Source organism: Microtus pennsylvanicus, chromosome 9, assembly GCF_037038515.1.
Source record: "Microtus pennsylvanicus isolate mMicPen1 chromosome 9, mMicPen1.hap1, whole genome shotgun sequence".
Classification (NCBI taxonomy): domain Eukaryota; kingdom Metazoa; phylum Chordata; class Mammalia; order Rodentia; family Cricetidae; genus Microtus; species Microtus pennsylvanicus.
Genome location: NC_134587.1, coordinates 69,031,982 through 69,051,710, shown reverse-complemented (window position 1 = coordinate 69,051,710; position 19,729 = coordinate 69,031,982). Strand labels below are relative to the sequence as shown.

The window sequence follows — 19,729 nt, the reverse complement described above, 5'->3', positions numbered from 1 at the left end:
TGGTTACCTTCAGGTTGAACTACATGGTGACCTCTTCTCCCACTCTCTCCTGTAGATGGACACGGAAGGAGCCTTTGCTGAAAGTCCACGTGCTTTTTGCTGCAGGTTTCTTTGCAGCTACGCCATCAAGTTCTGCATGTTGCCTGCCTCTTACTCCACAGGACCTTTAGAAGATAATCCTTTTCGGAAATCAGTGGAGAGCAAAAGGAAGACTCATTGCTTTGTAAAAACGCTCACTAGTTTTTGTAGCTAAGGCATTCACACCCTTTAATGCTTTAACATTAAGCAGCATTTCCCTATTTATTACATGGAAAGAAACAGAGTCTGTTTAGGGGGCTTAGAAAAATTTGAGAGGTTTACTCTTTAGAAAATGGACCAGTTTGGGAGCGTATTCTTAAGACTTAAAGGTACTTGGGGTCCAGTCATTTTGTGTGTGTGTGTGTGTGTGTGTTCTTTGCACTGGAAGGAAGGCTAAGCATAAATGGATATGGAAATAATAACTATTTTTTTAAGCCAGCATTTCTTTCCTGTGTGTATTATATGAAGATATAACTATAGCTTACTAAAAATATAGTTTGCTCTGAACCCTGTCAGCTAAGCTTACTGTAGGACTCACTGGTGTTGTTCTGTTTTTACAACTGCTTCAGCTTCTGTAAATGTGAAGGTGGTGTGGATTGTGTGCCTGCCCTTTTACACCATATTCTAAACGGGGTGCGCTTTGAGCAAGTTCTTTGATAATACTTACCTTACAGGTGAAGTTGTAAGACTTGGTCAATTACATGGCCCATCCCAACTGTTCATTTGTAGATGTGATCTTGTTGTAGCACCAACTTAAGTCACCTGCTACTTCCAGTTGAGTAAAGGAAATATTGTGATGGAAACATCCTTGCCTTTCAAGGTCTCGTCAAAATGTTTATTTAGAGTTGGCAGTCAGTATTAGTTGAGCATGCAGGTTAGCAAGGGGAAAGACCATATTCTGAAAGAAAACCTATTGTACAGGGTCTGAGGAGCAGCTGTGTGCACCTGTAGCTGAATCTGGAGAAACTGAGGTAGCGTTATCTTGAGGAACAAGAATGATTGCATGCTAAGCTTTCTCCAAGGTATCTGCTCGGCTTTAGGCTTCCCTCCCTCTTCAGCATGTGCGTGCTCTTCTTCTCTGATAGTCCTCTGTGCTCCTCAGATCTCCACAGGTTTCTTAGAGAGTGGCAGGGGAGGTAAGCTATGTTTTGATTTTTGTTTTTTTGTTTTTGTTTTCCTGTAGCCCTATCATGGCATCCAGAATCTTCTGTATTTAATACTCACAGAAGCTGCCCCTTAGCAGCAGTCTGTACCCTTTTTGGTACAGAACAGAAAGGAGGGTAATCACTGTGCCCTGGAGGTTACAGAGGCAAGCATGGATACAGTCAAGCTAGCCTTCTGCTTATGGATAATGCTGGATAAGCAAACTACTGAGAAGTGCCAGATGTGACGGGGTTTCTCTGTGAAATAGTCCTGGCTGTTCTGGAACTCACTTTGTAGGCCAGGCTGGCCTTGAACCCGCAGAGATCCACTTGCCTCGGCCTCTTTAGTGCTAGGATTAAAGGCTGCACCACCATTTTCCTGGCTTACATTTTTTTTTACAGTATCTCTTGGATAGGAATTATTGAGAATTAAGTAGTATTAATTAAATACTAAAGGGTGTTTGTCAAATCGCCATCTTCAGATTTGTTTACTCTTGTTAGCAGAATTGTTACTACTTAAGAGTAAACCAAAGTACAACCAAGAATGACTTCTTGTAACCAAAGACGGGCAGCATGGCCCCGGAGAGCTAGATAAACCACTGTGCTACGCCATGCTTCTCCCTGGCAGTCCGGGCGTACAGTAACTAAAGAGCTTGACCCTCACCATCCTCTTGTGTATTACCCTGTGTGCTATACAAGTGAGGAAAGAGGCAAGGAGCCTGAGTTTAGTTACACGGCATTTGCCCTGCATCGTTTGTATCATGTACAATCTGCTGACCAAGCCTGTTTTTAAACGCTAGTGTAACAGCATTTTGTCCAGATTCCTGACTGCAGAGTTAGTGAGACCATTTCAAGGGAAGATGACGAATAGCACTGATTACCTTTCTGATATTTTGCACTTTTGAAATGTTTGTTTTATATGTGATTATATTTAAGACTTTAGTAAATGCTGAAATAAAACTAATTGACCAGTTACTTACTTTCATGTGGCCTTATCTATCAAGAAAAAAACAATAAAGTAGCCATTTTCTCTTTTTTATTACTTTTGGTTTTTTGAGACAGGGTTACTCTGTAACAGCCCTGGCTGTCCTTGAACTAGACCAGGCTGGCCTCAAACTCACTGAGATCTGCCTAGCTCTGCCTCCAAGTGTGGAATTAAAGGCATGCACCACCACCACCCATTATTTTCTCTTTTCTTATGTTGAATTCCAAACAAAAATTTTAGGCAAGTAGTTAATATGTAAGTTATTTTCCCTTGACTAATGTTTTCATTGTCATGGAGAGATACAGCTCCGAATTTAAGGTGTAGCAAATCTAAGTATGTCTGTAAATACAGAAAACAGCCTGTCCTTTAGGATCTATACAGACTCGCTTGAAAACAGACACTACAGTTACTCACAGGGATCAGATCAAGAGTCCAGTGTTGATCTCCTAGATCCTGAATAGTCCTTAGGTACGAAAACCAAGCACACTTCTATTTCACTGTCAGATTTCCTGAGGGGGAAAATGCACTGAAAATATATTTAAGAGTATGTTAACAGCTGGCTGCGTTGACACATTCCTTTAGGTCAGCACTCAGGAGTCGGGGAGGCAAATCTCTGAGTTCAAAATGAGCCTGATCTACAGAGTGAGTTCCAGGACAGCCAGAGCTACAAAGAGAAACCCTGTCTCAAAAAACAAACAAGAAAATGCTGTAGGAAGATATACATAAGACAAAATTTTATTTAAAATATAACAAAAAAGGTAGCTATTAGGTGGTCCTCAGTAGCAAGTTCTGATGTATTTCTTTGTGAACAAAATGCAGAGAAAGATGCATTTATCTTCCAGATAACACCTGTAAAGTTTCTTTCCTGATGAAGTAAAAACTAGCTAAAATTGGCAGTTTTATTATTTAAGGCTTAATGGAATGTGACCACAAAAAAGTAAACAATGTTTTGCTGGCACTGCCCTTATTTATAAGGGACAGAGAAATTTGGCAATAAAGTCTTCAGGATAAAGTCCCTTTTGTGAAAAGCTTTCTTGAGTGACATATATGTAAAGATCCTAGGTCTTGGAACACCAGTCTTATGGCCCAGCTTCATTAACCCAGAGAGAGAACTCCTGGAAGAGCCCCTTGCCAGAACAGGCGCCAGACAGGGAATCCTTATGGTCTAGCCTTGGAAGTGGGGCAAAGTGCACAGTCCTGTGGAAACAGGTGTACAGTGTGGCCATGCCCTCACTTTTACCTTGGAAGAGGTAAGAGCCAGAAATTCTTGGCTTGGTAGGAGAACTGATTTGTTTGTTCTCCGCTGAGGTAGTAGGTTCAGCTAGATATCCAGGCGGTGAGAGTCACTGGGCTTCTTGTGTGAAGAGGGGAGTTTGTGCTTGTCCTGAAATGGTTTGTGGCATTCTACATCAGTCAGAGGAGGATAGTACTGTCTGTAGCAGAGGTAGGCAAATGTTATTCCAATCATGGACCCAACTAGTACATCTGAAGAGAGAGAAATAGGTCTTTTTAGAAACCATGTTAGACACTACACAGCTCTGGAGTGACCTTGGCACTCCAGGTTACTCTGCCTGTAGAGGCTAACAAAGCCATCAACCCATGTTATAGTTATAAGACTATTAGATTGTTCCTACACACCAAATCAGAACAGGGACTGAGTTTGAATTTTTTTCCTCCTGAGATGGTTTCTCTGTGTAACTGCTTGAGCTGTCCTGGAACTTGCTTTGTAGGTCAGGCTGGCCTTAAACTCACAGAGGTCTTCCTGCTTCTGCCTCTTAAGTGCTGGGATTAACTGCCCAGCAAGTTAGAATTTTTTTTATTAATGTTCACTGGTGTTTTGCCTGTATTTATTCTGTGTGAGCGTGTCAGAGCCCCTGGAACTGGAGTTACAGACAGTTGTGAGTTGCCATGTGGGTGCTGGGAATTGAACCCAGGTTCCTCTGAAAGAGCAGTCAGTGATCTTAACTACTGAGCCATCTCTCTAGCCCAAGTTAGAATTTTTATTTATTTTTTTTACAACAGAAGAGTAACAAATATTCATGGGAGTCTAATTATTGGTTGGTTTTCATTGTTTCGAGATTCTGGTCAGGAATGGTGGCACACAATTATGATTCCAACACTCGGGAGACTGAGGCTTGAGCTAAAGGGGGAGACCCTAAAGATTAAGGAGGCTGGCCACCCTGACACACTTTTTAGCCCAACAGACAAAGGCAGCTGTATCTCTTGAGTTTGAGGCCACCCAGGGCTACATTGTTTCACAGGAACTGGGATTGGGGGTGGGGCGTTAATGTTTGGGAGCTGGCTCAGCAGGTAAGAGCATTTTCTTCCATAAACAAAAGGACTTGAGTTCAAATCCCCAGTGCCCACATGAAAAGCTAAGAGTGGCCATTCATGCACTTGTAAGGGCAGAGAGGATTACTGGTGCTTGCTGGTCATCGGCTCCCCACATGACTGGGGTACATGAACCTGCACATACACCATACACAAGTTAATTGCAAAGGATTTTGTGTGTGCGTGTGCATGGGGATTCGTGTGGAGTTAGGAGGATAACTCTGGAATCCTTTCCTTCCTTCCATCCACCTTTTCATGTGTCCAGGGACCAAGCATAGGTTGCCAGGCTTGTACAAGTCTCTTTACCTCTCTCTGAGCCATCCTGCTGGCCCCAAAGTTACAGAGCCCAGCCTGGCTATCCTGAGGCATATGACCGCTTACCTTGCCAGTGGTGCTTGTAGTCACACGTACGGGACAGAGCAATGACAGCTGCGAGGAGTAGCGGCGACAGGAAGGCGCAGAGCCTCCAGGATTTCCCTCGGCCTTCTGGTGTAAAGCAGTGTAGCTTCCCTGCCAGGTAGAAGGAAGCAAAGGCCAGACCAGCAAATGCAACTAGAACAGGAAAGACCTCTGAGTCACCACCCATGTCCAGAGCAGGCTTTACCTCTTGATGTCTCAATGTTTTCGGAACAGCTTCCATAGTACAGTTACTACTGTGGACAGTGTCGTATGTAGACTCCTCAACTAAGTGGGAATCCAAAAAAGGAATAATACCTTACTGGGTTCTTGGGAGCTATGCAGGTGAGAACCTAAAATGCTCAGCAACCTCCTGACACGCAGTAACTCTTGGATAAAGACAGAGTTTCTCTGTGTAGCATTAATAGCCTGTCCTGGAACTTGCTCTATAGACCAGGCTGGTCTCAACTTGCAGAGATCTGCCTGCCTCGGCCTCCCAAATGCACCACCACCTCCTGCCCTGAATAAAGATGTTTTATGACTATTAAGAGACAGCTCATTCCAGCAAGGCTTCATTGGTTAAATGTAATAATTTTTAGAAGTACATATTGGAGTTGGAGTGGCCTCAGCAGCAATTAAGAGCACTTGGCTGCTTTTGAGAGGACCTAAGTTCGGTTCCCAGCACTCACATGGCAACTGTCACTCCATTTCCAGGGGATCTAACACCTTCTGGCCTCTATAGTATGTACACACACATATAAGCAAAACACGTATATACATAAATAAAAAGTATTGCCATAGTTCATGTGAGGGTCATACAGGAAGAGTGTCCACTGGGGAAGCTCTTCCGGCCCTCATTCACCACATCCTCGTCCCCCGTGCAGGCCAGGTCAGAATGGGCCAGCCCATCGGGGAAGCACCGGTAGAAGAAATCTGGGCGTGGTCTGGAAGAAAGAAGCATAGCATAAGCACGTATAATTTACTCTTCCAGAAAGCATGCTTCTGTTATAGTAAATGCCAATAATTCTCTTAACTACTAGTCATGTCCTGGCAAAATAATATAACTGGATTAGGACAGTCCTTATACTGAGAAAAAAAGCTTCAGTCACGTGGGCAACGTTTAAGGGGAAAGTCTAGGATGATTACATCTCAGCACAGGAGTAGCTAACTCAGGGATGGAGAGAGGGCTCAGAGGTTAAGAGCACTGGCTACTCTTCCAGTACCAAGCAACCACAAAGTGGCTCACAACCATCTGTAAGTTGATCAGGTTCCCTCTTCTGGCATGCAGACAGAATACTGTATACATAATACGTTTAAAAAAGAAAAGAGTAGCTAACTCTGAAGTACTTCTGGAGGCTGGAGGCTGCCCTAGGAAAGTTAGGACAGGACACAGGCCAGGCATCACAGGTAGGGGGCAGGGGGAGAGTTCTGGGTGAGAAAAGAAAGATTGGTCTGAGGATAAGGGGGAAAGATGCTTGAGATGATGGAGGCTGCGGGAAGGTTCTCACTTACCTCCCCACTATCAGTTTTATTGTGTTGGTAAAGACACCATTCAGAGCTAGGGCAAGGCTAGCAGCTGGAAGGGAAAGAAATGGTTAGTGCTGTCTGCCTGGGGACGAGCAACTGCGCCACATTAAAAGAACCCCCGTTGTTCCCAGGTTGAATCCAACCAGAACCAAGCACAAAAACAGCTGTGGCCCTCGTGCCTAGAAAACTTCCATAAATGGTCCCAGGGCACCGAGAAGCCAGCGGTGGTGCCTGTATTAACCGAGTTCTCACAGGTAACAAGTCGGGTAAGAGGACATACTTTAGGGGGTACACAGTTTTCGTGCCGGTCACACAAGGCTCCAGTGACTGCACCCCACAGCTACTTGCCAGCACTAGAACAACCGGAAGGGCTACTTACCGAGGCAGGCTTGCTTGCTGTCGGTGGTGTCAGCTTTCTTCAGAAACTTGGCCAGGAAGATCAGGGACAGTGGAGTGAGAAATGCAATGGTCTGAACGAGAACACAAGGCAGGGAAAACCACGGTTGGCTCGCACTAAGGAAGGGGGAAAAAAAGAGAGCCCACCCAGACGCCAAGCTCTAGACCTGGATCTCCGGAACCAAGAGCACAAGGCCGGGAGGGGTCCCCGCAGGGCGGGAGGGCTGCTCACGCACAAACATGGGGCCTGTGGGGAAGTATTCCGTCTCCACATACGGGTTCCGGTAGAGCCACAACTCCTCGGGCTGGATCTGCCGGTGGAAGGGAGGGAGCAGCTCGGTCACCCTGGGAAAGAAAAAGGCGAAGATTGATAGGCTCCTTCGGTGGCGGAAGAACCTGCCGCCCGCCCGCCCGCCCGGGGCAGCGTCTCAAGAGCGAGCACCCTGGGACACCTGGGAGTGCTGTGACAAATCCTTACAGGAAGGCCACAAAGAGCAGGACCCGCAAGGCCAGCTCAGCTCCCACCTCTGCTCCCAAGGCCACCACCGACCCCATCCCGCCACCAGCCTGGCGGGGACCCGGTGCTGACGTGGCTCTGTCCCCACAGTGGTTCAGTCTGGGGCTCAGCGCCACCTGGCGAGCTCCGAGGGGACATTACCAGCGGGGCCTCCGACCTGCCTGAGCGGCTGCAACAAACCAGGAGCTTCCGGAAGCAGGCCTTTCAGGGTTCATTTGTTTTGTTCCGAGAACCACCTAGCAAAAGCAACAACGGCACTGTCCTCCGGCTGATCGGCATGGCCTGGCTATTGTCCAAACAGAGGGCCACCTCTGGGTCTCAAAGCAATGGGATGAAAGTGCCGTTCACCAAGCAACTGGTGCCCAGATCACCGTACAGGACACTGAAAGGAACGCCATCCATCCTCAAGACAAAAGCAAAAAGAAAGCTCACTTTGAAGAAACCATTTCTTAGCAGCATTTTAAGGGGGAAAACCGGGCTGAGATTGGGTGGATTTTTTCTTTTTGGTGTGTTTCATTTCCCAGTAAATTGTACCAAGAAATTACAGGCAAAGAACAAGCCCATATACTTAATTAGAACATACAGGACAGTTTATTCAAGTCAACCTCGAGCAAGACCTGAAACCAATGGAATGCCATTAAAAACGTTTCCACATTCTTACAGAAGCAGAAAACACATTTGAATTCTAAAGTATCTGTAAAATTAAAAAGGCAAAATTTCAGTAAATACAATGTACCAAAACTGTCCCACCAGCACGTAGCAGAAAGAGTTTAAATATTACAGGCAATCCTACATACATGCCAACTAGTTAGCAGTAAGCTGTCAATACACAGGTCAACCAAGGTTGGTAGGCTCATACTTTGCAATAAGACATTGGTCAATCAACAAAATCCTTAAACTATGTTTCAAAGTCATTATACGGTAATGCCCTAGAAGGATACCCCCAGGGAAAATTAGCACTAATCCCTTAGTGTTAGGAGCTCTTGGCCAAGTCACAGAAACTGAGACTGACCAGTGAAGGTCGATGCTTGGATATTAAGGACTCAAGTGGTTTAAGCAAAATAATATTTCACAGGATCTACAAAGTTCATTACAGTAAATACAGGTGTAAACAATCTGTAAAGAACACTATTCAAAGAACACAGAATGAAGACAAAATCTGCAGGTAATTGTTTATTGTATAATATTCAAATCGACACAAATGAATGCCATATCAATTCAAAATATACACAAATCTTTGTATATAAAAAGATCTTTTTAGCCAGTTGTAATCAGTTAGCATCTTGGTTATTATTGGCAGTAAAGTTACCATAGGGCACAGAACAAAAAATGAGATGTTAATTGACAATAAAAGTAAGTGTAAAATTTCCCCGTTCTTTTAGCTGACAGGAATCCCTATCTAGGCAAACTGGATTTGCACACACTGAGGCTCTGTCAGCAGGCAGGGGAAAGACAGAGGAAGCTGGAAGTGCTTCTCATCCCTCAGCAGACTAGCGAAGTCACAAGAAAACCAAGGACTGAATACTGACTTTGGCAATTTCTATTTTCCCTTTAACATAGACGGTAATGACTTTCAGAGCCTACTAAAGGACAAGCAATACTTTTCTCCCCCCTCCCCCACACAGGTACAAGTGCTCACATTTGCCATTTTTGCAATGGCTAGACAAAAGCCAAACAACGTAATTTTTTTCTTTTTTTTTTTTTCTTTTTGAGACAGGGTCTCTACATAGTCCTAGCTGTCCCGGAATTCACTATGTAATTCTTGAACTCACAGGCACACGCCTGCCTCTGCTTCTGGAGTGCTGGGATTAAAGGTATGCGCAACCATGCCTGGCAGAAATGGTTTTTGAAACAAGGGTCACACATAGCATTTTCAGCATAAATGCAAACGCCCCCCACACCCAGGCATATATTAAAACAAGTGACACTTGGGGGTGAGGCAAACAAACAAAAAGACAAAACAAAAATAGGAACTAATTTCTAAAGACGCTGCTGCTATCTCATGCAGTAGTCTCTCCCTCAATGGTGCCAGTAAATCTAAGATACCTGTGATCTCATGGGAAGAACTTTACTTTGACAGAATAGAGTGATGGTTTCCACGCCATGATTGTAAAAAGGAATTGTAGTGAGACTCTAAAGAGCCAAGTGCATGAAGAGCCTGAATCAATGAGGCAGAGGTGCCAGTGTCATGGGAACCGCACTGTGCTAGTGATGAACTCCATCTCCTCCCTGCCCCCGTACACCCTTTCTCCCAGACCCCCAGCACCCCACCCAAGGCAGAACTTGGTGATGTTTTGTCAGTATTTGCTAATCCACCTGAAAATGGACCAAGGTCTTCTTTTTGTTTACAAGCAACCAGAGGCCAAGGGTGGGTGGTCCTTCGTGGAGAAACTTTCCATTTGGTCACTTCCTGTGCTGTCCACAGTAACTCAGCAGAAGAGGAGGAGGAGGTCAGGTGCAAAGCTATGTGGAAATAATTCAGGTCAAGTAAGAAAGCAACTGCTCGGCGCCTGTGGACGCATGAGGGGCATGAGAACCACACATTTCCCGAGCTGTGACACTCAAAGGCCATGTGCTTTCCTCCCCCATTAGGACGTGATATGCGGCTGGAAGCAGCTCAGCTTTGCGTGAATGGATGCCGCAAGAGGAGCGTGCGATTTAAAAACAAAAGGACAGAGAAGCAGCTGGCCCCGGGGAACCTGGCTCTCCATTCTGAATAGATGACAGATGAGACAGCCTGTGGGTCTAACAGAACTTATCACTAAGAAAGAACTCAGGAAAGCTGTCACCAGGCCAGCCCGTCTGTGTGTTTGCATGACCACAGACACTCAGTGTCTCTAGTCCACATCACTTACAGCAAACACAGCTGGCTGTGGTCCCCCCTCCACAATCATCTTTTTAGTTTCAAATAGCTTCCTAACTCATTGATATATGTATATGTATTTATATTATATTAATATTATTATAATTATTATTATTATTTATACAACACACAGAAATCTCCAAGTTCCCATGGTTCCCAAACTCAGTCTATTCTACAGCTTAGGGAAGATAATTTTTGAGAATGAAAATGGATAGGGCTTGAAGAGCAGAGGTAAAGATAAAACCCACTCCATTCTGATCTCCAACACTGATGAGATTAAAGAAGTGGATGACTGCTTCACACACTGGCCCCTTCCTCCTAAGCCATGCACAGGCAGCCATCCTGGTAGCCCAGAGTGGCCTCCACAGCACGGGGCCTGTGGTGGCTTCGTGACATCATCTCTAGCTATTACAATCCAGTTTCTCTTCTTCTTCCAAAGATTCAGAACGAGATTTGAAACACCACCAATGTTAGCCCACGCTGCTTCAAGGGCTTTCATTTCTGGACTGAATAAAACCAACTCCAAATACTGCATTTCACATACAGATTTCAAGACTGATGAATACCAGCTCCGGACTGTGAGTAGGCACGGTGCCCTCTGGAATGTGCTCTGACGTAGGACAGGAAAGCACGGTGTATGTATACTTACAGTCCGCGAGCCTTCTGCTTTCTTCGCCCTCAACTCTAAGACAGACCTGTGCCACAATAGCACAGGAAGGTGCCAAGTTGGGAGCATTGAAAGCCTCTGGGCCATGCTCAACTATTTTGAACCACACTTGTGAAACAGCAGAACAATCCTATTAGTCATCAAAGAAGAAAAGAGTTGAGAAATCTTTGTGAAGCTCATTAAAGACAGAAAAACAAACATGCTACCCCAAAGGAGCGGAACAGAGACAGGTCAACCTAAGGTGTTTAGAAATACATGATGCACCCTAGGCCTTGCTATATAAAAGTGATCCTATACTAAAAAAGCATAAAGTCAAAAAAGAAAGAAGATACAATTTCATACTGGACACTGTTCTCAAGAGTTACATTTGGAATATCAAAGAAAATCCCTTATCAGTGTGTTTTAAAATGTTTATCATGTTTGTATAAAATAATATTTTAGTATGATAACCCCAGATATTCATATTGTTTCAAAGGACATCAATTTCATAATGGTTGGAGAGTAGTGTTTGCATGGCTGTGCTTCACGTCAGTTGTCTGACTGGGGTGCAGCATCCTGCCCTCCTCTCAGGAGCTCGTCTCACCGCAGATGACTAGGGTTGCTCCTCCAGGAGAGGCAGTTAGGAGCTTAGAGAGGGAAACTGTAGTGTCTGTCTGCTGTCTAGAAATTGCACATTTATATATAAAAAAGAGGCACAGAATTGCTCTTTCATCCAGAGAAAGAGATCTGAATTGATCTGTAAAAAATTAAAAAAGGAGCAAACACACTTGATACAATTCCAGGGTGCCGGAGAGCATCTCCACCCTGTTAAAGAAGTACTAAGTTCTTGAGGAGGCTAAGCCATGAAAACTCACTGAGGAAGTTCATGTTTGATAGTAACACTAGACGTCTTCTTAGTCCAGTGTTCCCGTGTCTCACAGGATTTCATACAGGTAATACTGGAATAGTATTAATACTTGGAATATTCCTAAGTGCTAGATGCAAGGGAATTCTGTGGGCAGACACCTTGGTATGCTCAGGTCTGTACTAATCAAACATCACAGCCATGTCTGTGAACACTGGCTTTCTTGGGAGTGAGCATTCTCAAGTGCTTTTTAAGATGAAGTGCGTCCTTGTGGTTCTTACATACCCTGTAAAAGTTCTCCCCCTTCCTCGATGGGGACAATTTTAAGCTCTGCATAATACTAAGAAGACACTGTTCACATATAACGTGAGGATGTCTCTGTCTGCTTTCACCATCCCCAAGTTAGGATATCAACTGAAAAAAAAAAACTCTTAAAAAATAATTCAGGTTCAATTACATAGCTCTACCAGGAAACATGACTGAGTCATCAGCTGGCAAAGCAAACATGATTGGCAGAAGGAAAGACAGAAAATAAAATGCCCATAAATTCTAAGTAAGACTGGAGTCTACACTAAGTGGTCAGAAAATGGTGCCTATATGCCCCAACTTTTAGTCTGTGCCTTCCTCGGTCTTTATCTGCTTGCCAGTGTCAGGGTGACAGCAAAGAGCGCTCATGTCCTCACACATGCACAGCACAGGAGAATCTGTAAACGGTGACACTCATAATCAGGGGTGCATTCAGTCCCTCCTCCCTCCTGGACAGAGCCCTACACACCTCTACCTAACTTCTAGGTAGTTACTGCACCACGAAGCCCACCTAGTTGAAGACCACAGAGGTAAAAGCTGTCAAGGCGTTTGTTTCCACGAGGCCAGACTGAATACTGGCCAGAGCCTTCTCTGGGACTAGAGAAGGCAAGGGAAGAAGGAAAGAGAAGTTAGCCTATCTACGGCTCAGTAAAGAGGTATATAAAGGTAGACACACACACGCATACACACACGGAGGTTAGATTGTTTGAGCTACACTTCTCACAATTCCTAAAAATGAAAATAAATAAAGGAATGGCTAATTTTGCTTTATACGACCAAGGATTGCATCTTGGGCTTGACACCGATCTTACTAACAGAACTTCCTTTTCTCTCTCTCTCCCTTTCTCTCAACTTTGAAAATGAAGACACCTCTTCCAGTAGTTGCCAAGACACTGAAGCACAATAAAAGGCAGAAAAGACCAAGGGAATTTCACTGTCCACAAAATTATCCCCAAAGCAACAAAACAAACTGGAGAGACCAGGCAGCACCTGCTTAGCCGTGTGAACGGGTTTCAGCTTCCCTGTCTAAGGCAGTCCGAGGGCAGAGGCAGCATCACTTGGTTTTAGATGCATCATCTCTTTGCTTCTTCAGTTTAGAACAGCAGGCGAGGGAATCACCACCGCTCATTCTTTCACTTCCTCTCCATGATCTTGTGATTCCCATTTACTTTTGATCTTGTTCCAATATTCTGGTGACACAGGAGATGCCGGGTTGTGGTCGGAGCAGCAGAGACGACCTTCAAATGCAGAGGGCACCAGCGCCCCCTTTCCATGAGCTTTGCAGAATGAGTGTGGACAGAATTCACAGAAGGAGACGGCTGCCTTGCCACACTCATTACACTGGTGCCACGGACACTCCCACTTTCCTAAGGCAGGGTTGGAGAGGGAGAGCACCTGTTAGCCTGCTTCTTGATTACCCAGGAAAACCCCGAGTCCCCTCACCTTCGGAGACAGGGTCCCACTGTGCAGCTTGGCTGCCTGGGCTACCTCTGCTCCCTATGCACTAGGCTTAAAGGCATAGGCCACCACCACCAAACTTTTCTTTTCGCGACAACGTCTATCTATAGATCCCAGGCTGGCCGCGAACGCCCAGAGATCAATCTGCTTATGCCTCTCAAGTGCTGGGATTAAAGACAGGCCCCATTGCACCTGGCTCATACCCTACCTGCTTTGCTTAGAGGCTAATTCCAAACGAATCCAATTCCAGACTCCAGTCAAACAAACATCTAGTCATGTTACACATGTTACAGAAATGAGCTACTGGCCAAGCCCAATGCCACAGGTGCCAACTACCCACCTACAGTAATCATAAGAAAGAGACCTTGCAGCCACATGAGGTGTGCCCAGTTTGCATAGAAACAAATCTCTGACCAGAGAAATTGTTTGTTCTGTTAAATGTTTCTTATTTCACGGTTCCATTAAAGACAACAGAATGTATCCCAAGTTATACATAAATGGCAAAAATTGAAGGGCTTGAAGCTCTATGGGCTGAGTCAGGTTAAGGCAGAGGAGGTGGGATACTTTGGGCTTACCGTATGGAGGCTGAGTCAGGTTAAGGCAGAGGAGGTGGTATGCTTTGGGACAGTCCTTTTTGTCACACATGACCAACTCGCCCCCATCTCCACACTGAAAACAGTAATCCTCGTGGATCTGCTTCGGCTCTGTTTTGAGTTTCCGTCTTTTCTTTAACTTGGCATTTTTTGTCTTCTCATCAGCTGCGGATGCGAATGCAGACTGGGAAGGAAGACAGAGCACAGTTTCAACATCAGATAATGATGACACTTTACACAGAAGCAGTAAATGCACACCCACAACCTTAACTGCATCTCTGCACGTGTCCTACAAACGTCAGAAGGACTTTTCTCGCAATACTACACTGGAGCAAGGCTTGTCATTGTCCACTGGGGTTGTCTGCTTTCTCTGAAGCAGTTTATTGTGTGCATTAAAGGTGGCAGTGGGCCGGGCAATAACTATAATACTGTCTGTCATTTCCGTGATTTCTTTAAAAACTGATTTTTATTTTATGTGCATTGGTGTTTTCCTGCATGTATGTCTGTATGAGGGTGTTGGAGCCCCTGGAACTGCAGTAACAGATATGAGCTGCCATGTGGTTGCTGGGAACTGAACTCGGTCCTCTAGAAGAACAAGTATTCTTACGTTCTGGGCCATCCTTCCGGCCAAAGTGAGATGATCTTAACAAAGTAGCTGAACTTCTTCCCTGGGCATGATGGCAGTGCACTGACTGGCCAGTCACTGCTGAGCAGTGTTCAAAGACAACGTCACTTTAATAGAGTCCTGACCGCTGGGTTGTTGTTTCTTTTGTTTGAATTGTCTGGGTGGTTCAAACTACAAACTGCTTTACTTCATTACTGTTCGGACTTCAGCCTGCCTTTCCGCAATGACCTATAACTACTTGCTATAATATAGACCTTTGTATTTATGTAAGGTTTTTGTTTTGTTTGTTTGTTTCCTTTTTAGGCTAGCCTGGAATTAATAGCAATTCTCCTGCCTCTGCCTCCCAAGTGCTAGGATTACATGCTTGAGTCACCACACCCAGGTAACACCCACCAGTTTAGAAGCACATAATTCAGTGGGTTTAGCACATTTCAGAACCTCCCAGACCTCACTAAAACAAGCTTCATTAGAAAGCGAAAAACCAAAGGAAAAAAAAAAAAGAAAGTGAAAATAGCAAGCAGGGTCCAGTCGTGGAAGCCTGTGACCCCAACATTTGGGAGGTGAAGGCAGAAGAATCAAGAATTCAAGGTCACCCTCATTGACACAAGAGTTCAATGCCAGTCTGCACTCCATGAGATCTGTGTCAAAACAACCATCACCACCACCCCCAGAGAGGCACTGATAGACCTGACAGAGCGGCCAGACTCTGTAGCCAGCACTTGCAAAGACAAGCAGGTCCTTCGGCATGCATCCCTTCCCTGCCCTTGGCTGGGGCACACCCTGCACCACTGACCTTCGGTCGCACTCCTAGAAAGCCACTGCAGTTATCTGACCCACAGTGGCACACTGTCCTGCCATTGCCCAGACAGTCCAGGTTGTAATTAAATGTCAACTCCATTCCTAAAACACAAGAGAAATGATTATCCACGGTGACACCATGAGGAAGCACTGCTACACACTGTCCCGCTGACACATGGTTCTAACACAAAGACTGTCCCAGGCTGGCAAGATGGCTCGGGGGTGAAAGCGTTGGTATTTAAGTCTGACAACGTGAGTTTGATTTGGAGGAAGAGCACAGCCTAAGCCTAGAAGTTGTCATTTGTCCCCAGGAGCACTTACATATGCACACATCATATAGAATACCAAAAATAACATAACTGTAGAGACCTTTCCTCCTTCCACACCCATCTTACTGAAAACAAAGACAGAAGAGTGGGGACAAGTGGCTAACATTGCTGCCCACCAAAATGTACGCCAAAGCTAAACAGTCTGAAAGGACGACACAGACTTTGACAAGGGGTGGAGACAATGAAAACGTGATCTATGATCAAGAAGGGCTTCTAGCTGAGCCCTCTTTACAAAGCTAAACTCTAGTTTCTTTTTTTGTTTTGTTTTGTTCTGTTTGTTGAGACACGGTTTCTCTGTGTAGCCTTGGCCGTTCTGGAACTCACTTTGTAGACCAGGCTGGCCTCGAGCTCAGAGATCCGCCTGCCTTTGCCTCCTGAGTGCTGGGATCAAAGGCGTGCGCCACCACAGCCCAGCTAAACTCTAGTTTCTAAACGAACAACATGGCATGGCATGGTGACAGTGTTAGGAGCGCCTTCCACTATGAACCAATACACACTCACAACGCAAGTTCACCAGAAATGTGAACGCTCTTAGGGATCCAAACTAAAGGCCCCTGAACACTGTTTCAGGCAGGGGTGACTAACCCAGAGTCTAGAAAGGACTTCAGCTGGCCTCATGACTGAATTGCTCCATCAGTTCCCGACAGGATTGCTAAGGCATTTGAGACCTGAGCAGGGAGGGAGAAAGAAAGCAGCGAGGCTGCCGAGGCTCAGTGTCCACTCTCAGAGTGGTCTTTCAGGGCCGGAAACAGTTGGTACAAGATCTACTTTTATTATTTTTAATATGTGTATATGTGAGTGTGGGAGGGTACCTGTGGAAGCTAGAGGTGTGTCTGGAGTACAGGTGGTTGTGAGCCACCTTACACAGATACTGGGAAGTGAACTCGGGTCCTCTGCAAAAGTATACACTCTTAACTGATGAGCCAACTCTCCAGTTGCCACGGGCTAGTTACCTTTGTATGTTGAAAGAACAATACAGAGCTAGGCCGTCCAGTCACACTATTCAGACGGAGTGCTTTGGGGAAGCCGTGCATCTGCCCTGCAGTGGTAACACGCTGGCATGCACAGACACAGGCTCTACGGGTCCTCTTTTGCACAGAGGCCACTCAGTGTTCTCTTCAGATGCAGTTTTACTGCGCTGGCAGAAACGCCCAGTTCCAAACAGAGCATGTTGTCTTCCCTGAGTCAATACTCGGGTGCCAAGTCTTAAAGGATAATGTCCTCCCTGACAAGAGAGATGTCCCCACAGAGGGACCCAGGACAGCGTGGCCCTTTACCTGCAGGGATATCACAAAGAGCAAACAGCCCAACTCGAACATCCCCGTTTACTGTCCACTTCTGGGTCTCACAGTTTGGATTACAACTGTGGTTCATGAAACGAGAGTAATTTCCTTTTGGTCCAGCATCAATTATCCGGTCCTTCAGAAAGGGGAGACAAAGCGGGGGATACTTTTGACATAAACTACAGACAAGCCATTTAGAAACACAGTTAGGAAACACAAGGCTGCAGCATTTATTATCAGCTGGTGTGTGTCTGCTAGCAGCGCCGAGGACACTGCAGCCACCCTCTGAAGTTCCCCTACTTGATGACCTGAGACTTTCACAGCTTCTAACCGGACACTGCCGAAAATGGTGAGGACGGTGCCGTGGAGAAACATAAGGTCAGCAGGTCATTTGTTTAGGTCTTTTTGATAAGAGCTATACTATTCAGACACCCAACTACTCAATTAATTTGCTCTCAGTTTCTCTTTCCTGCTCTAAGCCTGAAGAGAAATTGTCGTGGAGAGACGAGTTTACCCCATGCAGATGGAGAAGGGGAAACGGGACTCCCCCAGTGAGGATGTGGAGCCGCAATCTCTCTCTGCTCTCACAGGGAAAGGTGTGCTTCCCAGTAGTTACCCACTCTGCTTGCACTCACACCGCAGTTCAACAGAGAAAACACTGGAGTTGGGTCCCCTCGGTCTGGACTCCTAACTGCGGATAAGCTTTAAGCTCTGGAAATCACTGGCTGATCTGAGCTCAGCGAGACTAGGATTCAACGGGGCAGACTGCAGCATGCACTGGAGCTGGAAAATTTTCAAATAATGATACAACTACATATAGTTAAAATACTTTCAGAATAATCTTTTTTTTCTTTTGAGATAGGGTCTCACAATGTAGGTCTGGCTGTACTGGAACTCACTGCCTCGACCTCAAAAGTACCAGAATTAAAGACATCCACCATCATACCCAACAATCTCTTCTACTGTGCTTTGCTCTTTTCCTGTTACATTTTTGCTTGTGATGAGACTCAAATCCAAAGCCTCACATACGTGCAGTATGTGCTTTACCATGAAGCCATGACCACAACCTCACATAAGTGCAGAATATGCTTTACCATGGAGCCATGACCACAGCCTCACATACGTGTAGTATGTGCTTTACCATGGAGTCATGACCACAGTCTCATATAACATAAATGCAGAATGTGCTTTACCATGGAGCCATGACCACAGCCTCACATATGTGTAGTATGTGCTTTACTATGGAGCCATGACCACAGTCTCATATAACATACGTGTAGTATGTGCTTTACCATGGAGCCATGACCACAGTCTCATATAACATATGTGTAGTATGTGCTTTACCATGGGGCCATGACCACAGTCTCATATAACATATGTGTAGTATGTGCTTTACCATGGAGCCATGACCACAGTCTCATATAACATACGTGTAGTATATTTTTTACCATGGAGCCATGACCACAATCTCATATAACATACGTGTAGTATGTGCTTTACCATGGAGCCATGACCATAGTCTCATATAACATATGTGTAGTATGTGCTTTACCATGGAGCCATGACCACAGTCTCATATAACATATGTGTAGTATGTGCTTTACCATGGAGCCATGACCACAGTCTCATATAACATACGTGTAGTATATGTTTTACCATGGAGCCATGACCACAATCTCATATAACATACATGTAGTATGTGCTTTACCATGGAGCCATGACCACAGTCTCATATAACATATGTGTAGTATGTGCTTTACCATGGAGTCATGACTTCAGCCTCACGTATGTTCAGCATATGCTTTACCGTGGAGTTATGACCTCACCCTGAATGATATTCTGAATCTTTTAGAAACATTCCCGGACAAGGAAACATGGGTACCAGTCTTGGTTCTTGAAGGGCGACAGAACACTAAACAATTGACTGAGCTGTACCTCGACCTGGGTTTCCCGTCCTCTATCAGGACGATGATAATAATTGCTCTCATTTCCTTTTTAAAAGCTTAATAAATACACAGAAATTTTATGAGTTTCTGGTTAATCAGAAATTTCAAGGTATTTTATAATTCAGAATCCGAGAGCTGATTCTTCCAACAGTGATAAAGAAACCAGGTCTCTCACTGATGCAGATCTAGGATTAGAACCCAACAACTCCAACCTAGACACGGCTAGAGTTCATTTCTGATTAGGCCTTGGCTGGAGTCTCATGACTATGAAGGGTTCCTTCTGTACTCCTGAGATAATTACAGTATTGACTACTGAAAATCATATTATACTTAGAGAAAATGAAACTAAGAGAAACTGAGTCCAACATAAAATTATGAACAAAACATAAAATGTCCCTTTTTCTTATCAAAAAATAAAAGCAATTTTACCTTGGTAACAGTTAACATATAAAAATTAGTTACACTGTTCTCGTGTGCTCGCTTGATTCGAAGTCTGCATTCTTCTTCATCAATTACTTCACCAACATATTCATTTACAAATTCACCCTGCAGAGAAGCATTTAATATGTCACTGTAAAATCTGTGCACTATACTGTAATGTATTTTTTAACACCACATGTATGAATCAAGAAAATTAACCAAAGC

At 44.8% G+C, this 19,729-nt stretch overlaps 3 protein-coding genes across 10 annotated transcripts in view; 1 reads left to right on the top strand and 2 right to left on the bottom strand.

Annotated features, from left to right (window-relative positions):
* Ddhd2 (DDHD domain containing 2) overlaps positions 1-2,192 on the top strand; it is a 33,872-nt gene extending 31,680 nt beyond the window's left edge. For all 3 annotated transcript variants that reach the window (XM_075986414.1, XM_075986415.1, XM_075986413.1), the window contains exon 18: positions 56-2,192. The gene's annotated coding sequence lies outside the window, so the exon portion shown is untranslated. The remainder of the gene's footprint in view (positions 1-55) is intronic.
* On the bottom strand, positions 439-7,517 carry Plpp5 (phospholipid phosphatase 5). 3 transcript variants are annotated; one of them, XM_075986419.1, is made up of 8 exons: positions 7,334-7,517; positions 7,023-7,200; positions 6,839-6,929; positions 6,445-6,508; positions 5,752-5,876; positions 5,141-5,220; positions 4,918-5,046; positions 3,558-3,690 (listed from the first exon to the last, which is right to left on the bottom strand). In XM_075986419.1, the coding sequence occupies exons 1-8, from the start codon at positions 7,408-7,410 to the stop codon at positions 3,682-3,684; spliced, it is 753 nt and encodes a 250-aa protein (XP_075842534.1). In that variant the 5' UTR covers positions 7,411-7,517; the 3' UTR covers positions 3,558-3,681. The 3 variants fall into 3 exon arrangements, with proteins under 3 accessions (XP_075842533.1, XP_075842535.1, XP_075842534.1); XM_075986418.1 differs by lacking the exon at positions 5,141-5,220 and having other exon boundaries at positions 439-3,690; positions 4,918-5,088; positions 7,092-7,200; positions 7,334-7,486; XM_075986420.1 differs by lacking the exon at positions 5,141-5,220 and having other exon boundaries at positions 439-3,690; positions 4,918-5,088; positions 7,334-7,476.
* A 423-nt stretch (positions 7,518-7,940) lies between these two features.
* The window catches only part of Nsd3 (nuclear receptor binding SET domain protein 3), a 107,802-nt gene continuing 96,013 nt past the window's right edge, over positions 7,941-19,729 (bottom strand). For 3 of the 4 annotated variants that reach the window (XM_075986409.1, XM_075986408.1, XM_075986411.1), the window contains 5 exons: positions 19,514-19,630; positions 17,133-17,274; positions 15,522-15,628; positions 14,086-14,287; positions 7,941-13,419 (listed from right to left, as the gene is read on the bottom strand). In XM_075986409.1, the coding sequence (XP_075842524.1) occupies positions 13,178-13,419; positions 14,086-14,287; positions 15,522-15,628; positions 17,133-17,274; positions 19,514-19,630 (810 nt within the window). In that variant the 3' untranslated portion in view covers positions 7,941-13,177. The remainder of the gene's footprint in view (positions 13,420-14,085; positions 14,288-15,521; positions 15,629-17,132; positions 17,275-19,513; positions 19,631-19,729) is intronic. The other variant, XM_075986410.1, reaches the window with a different exon arrangement.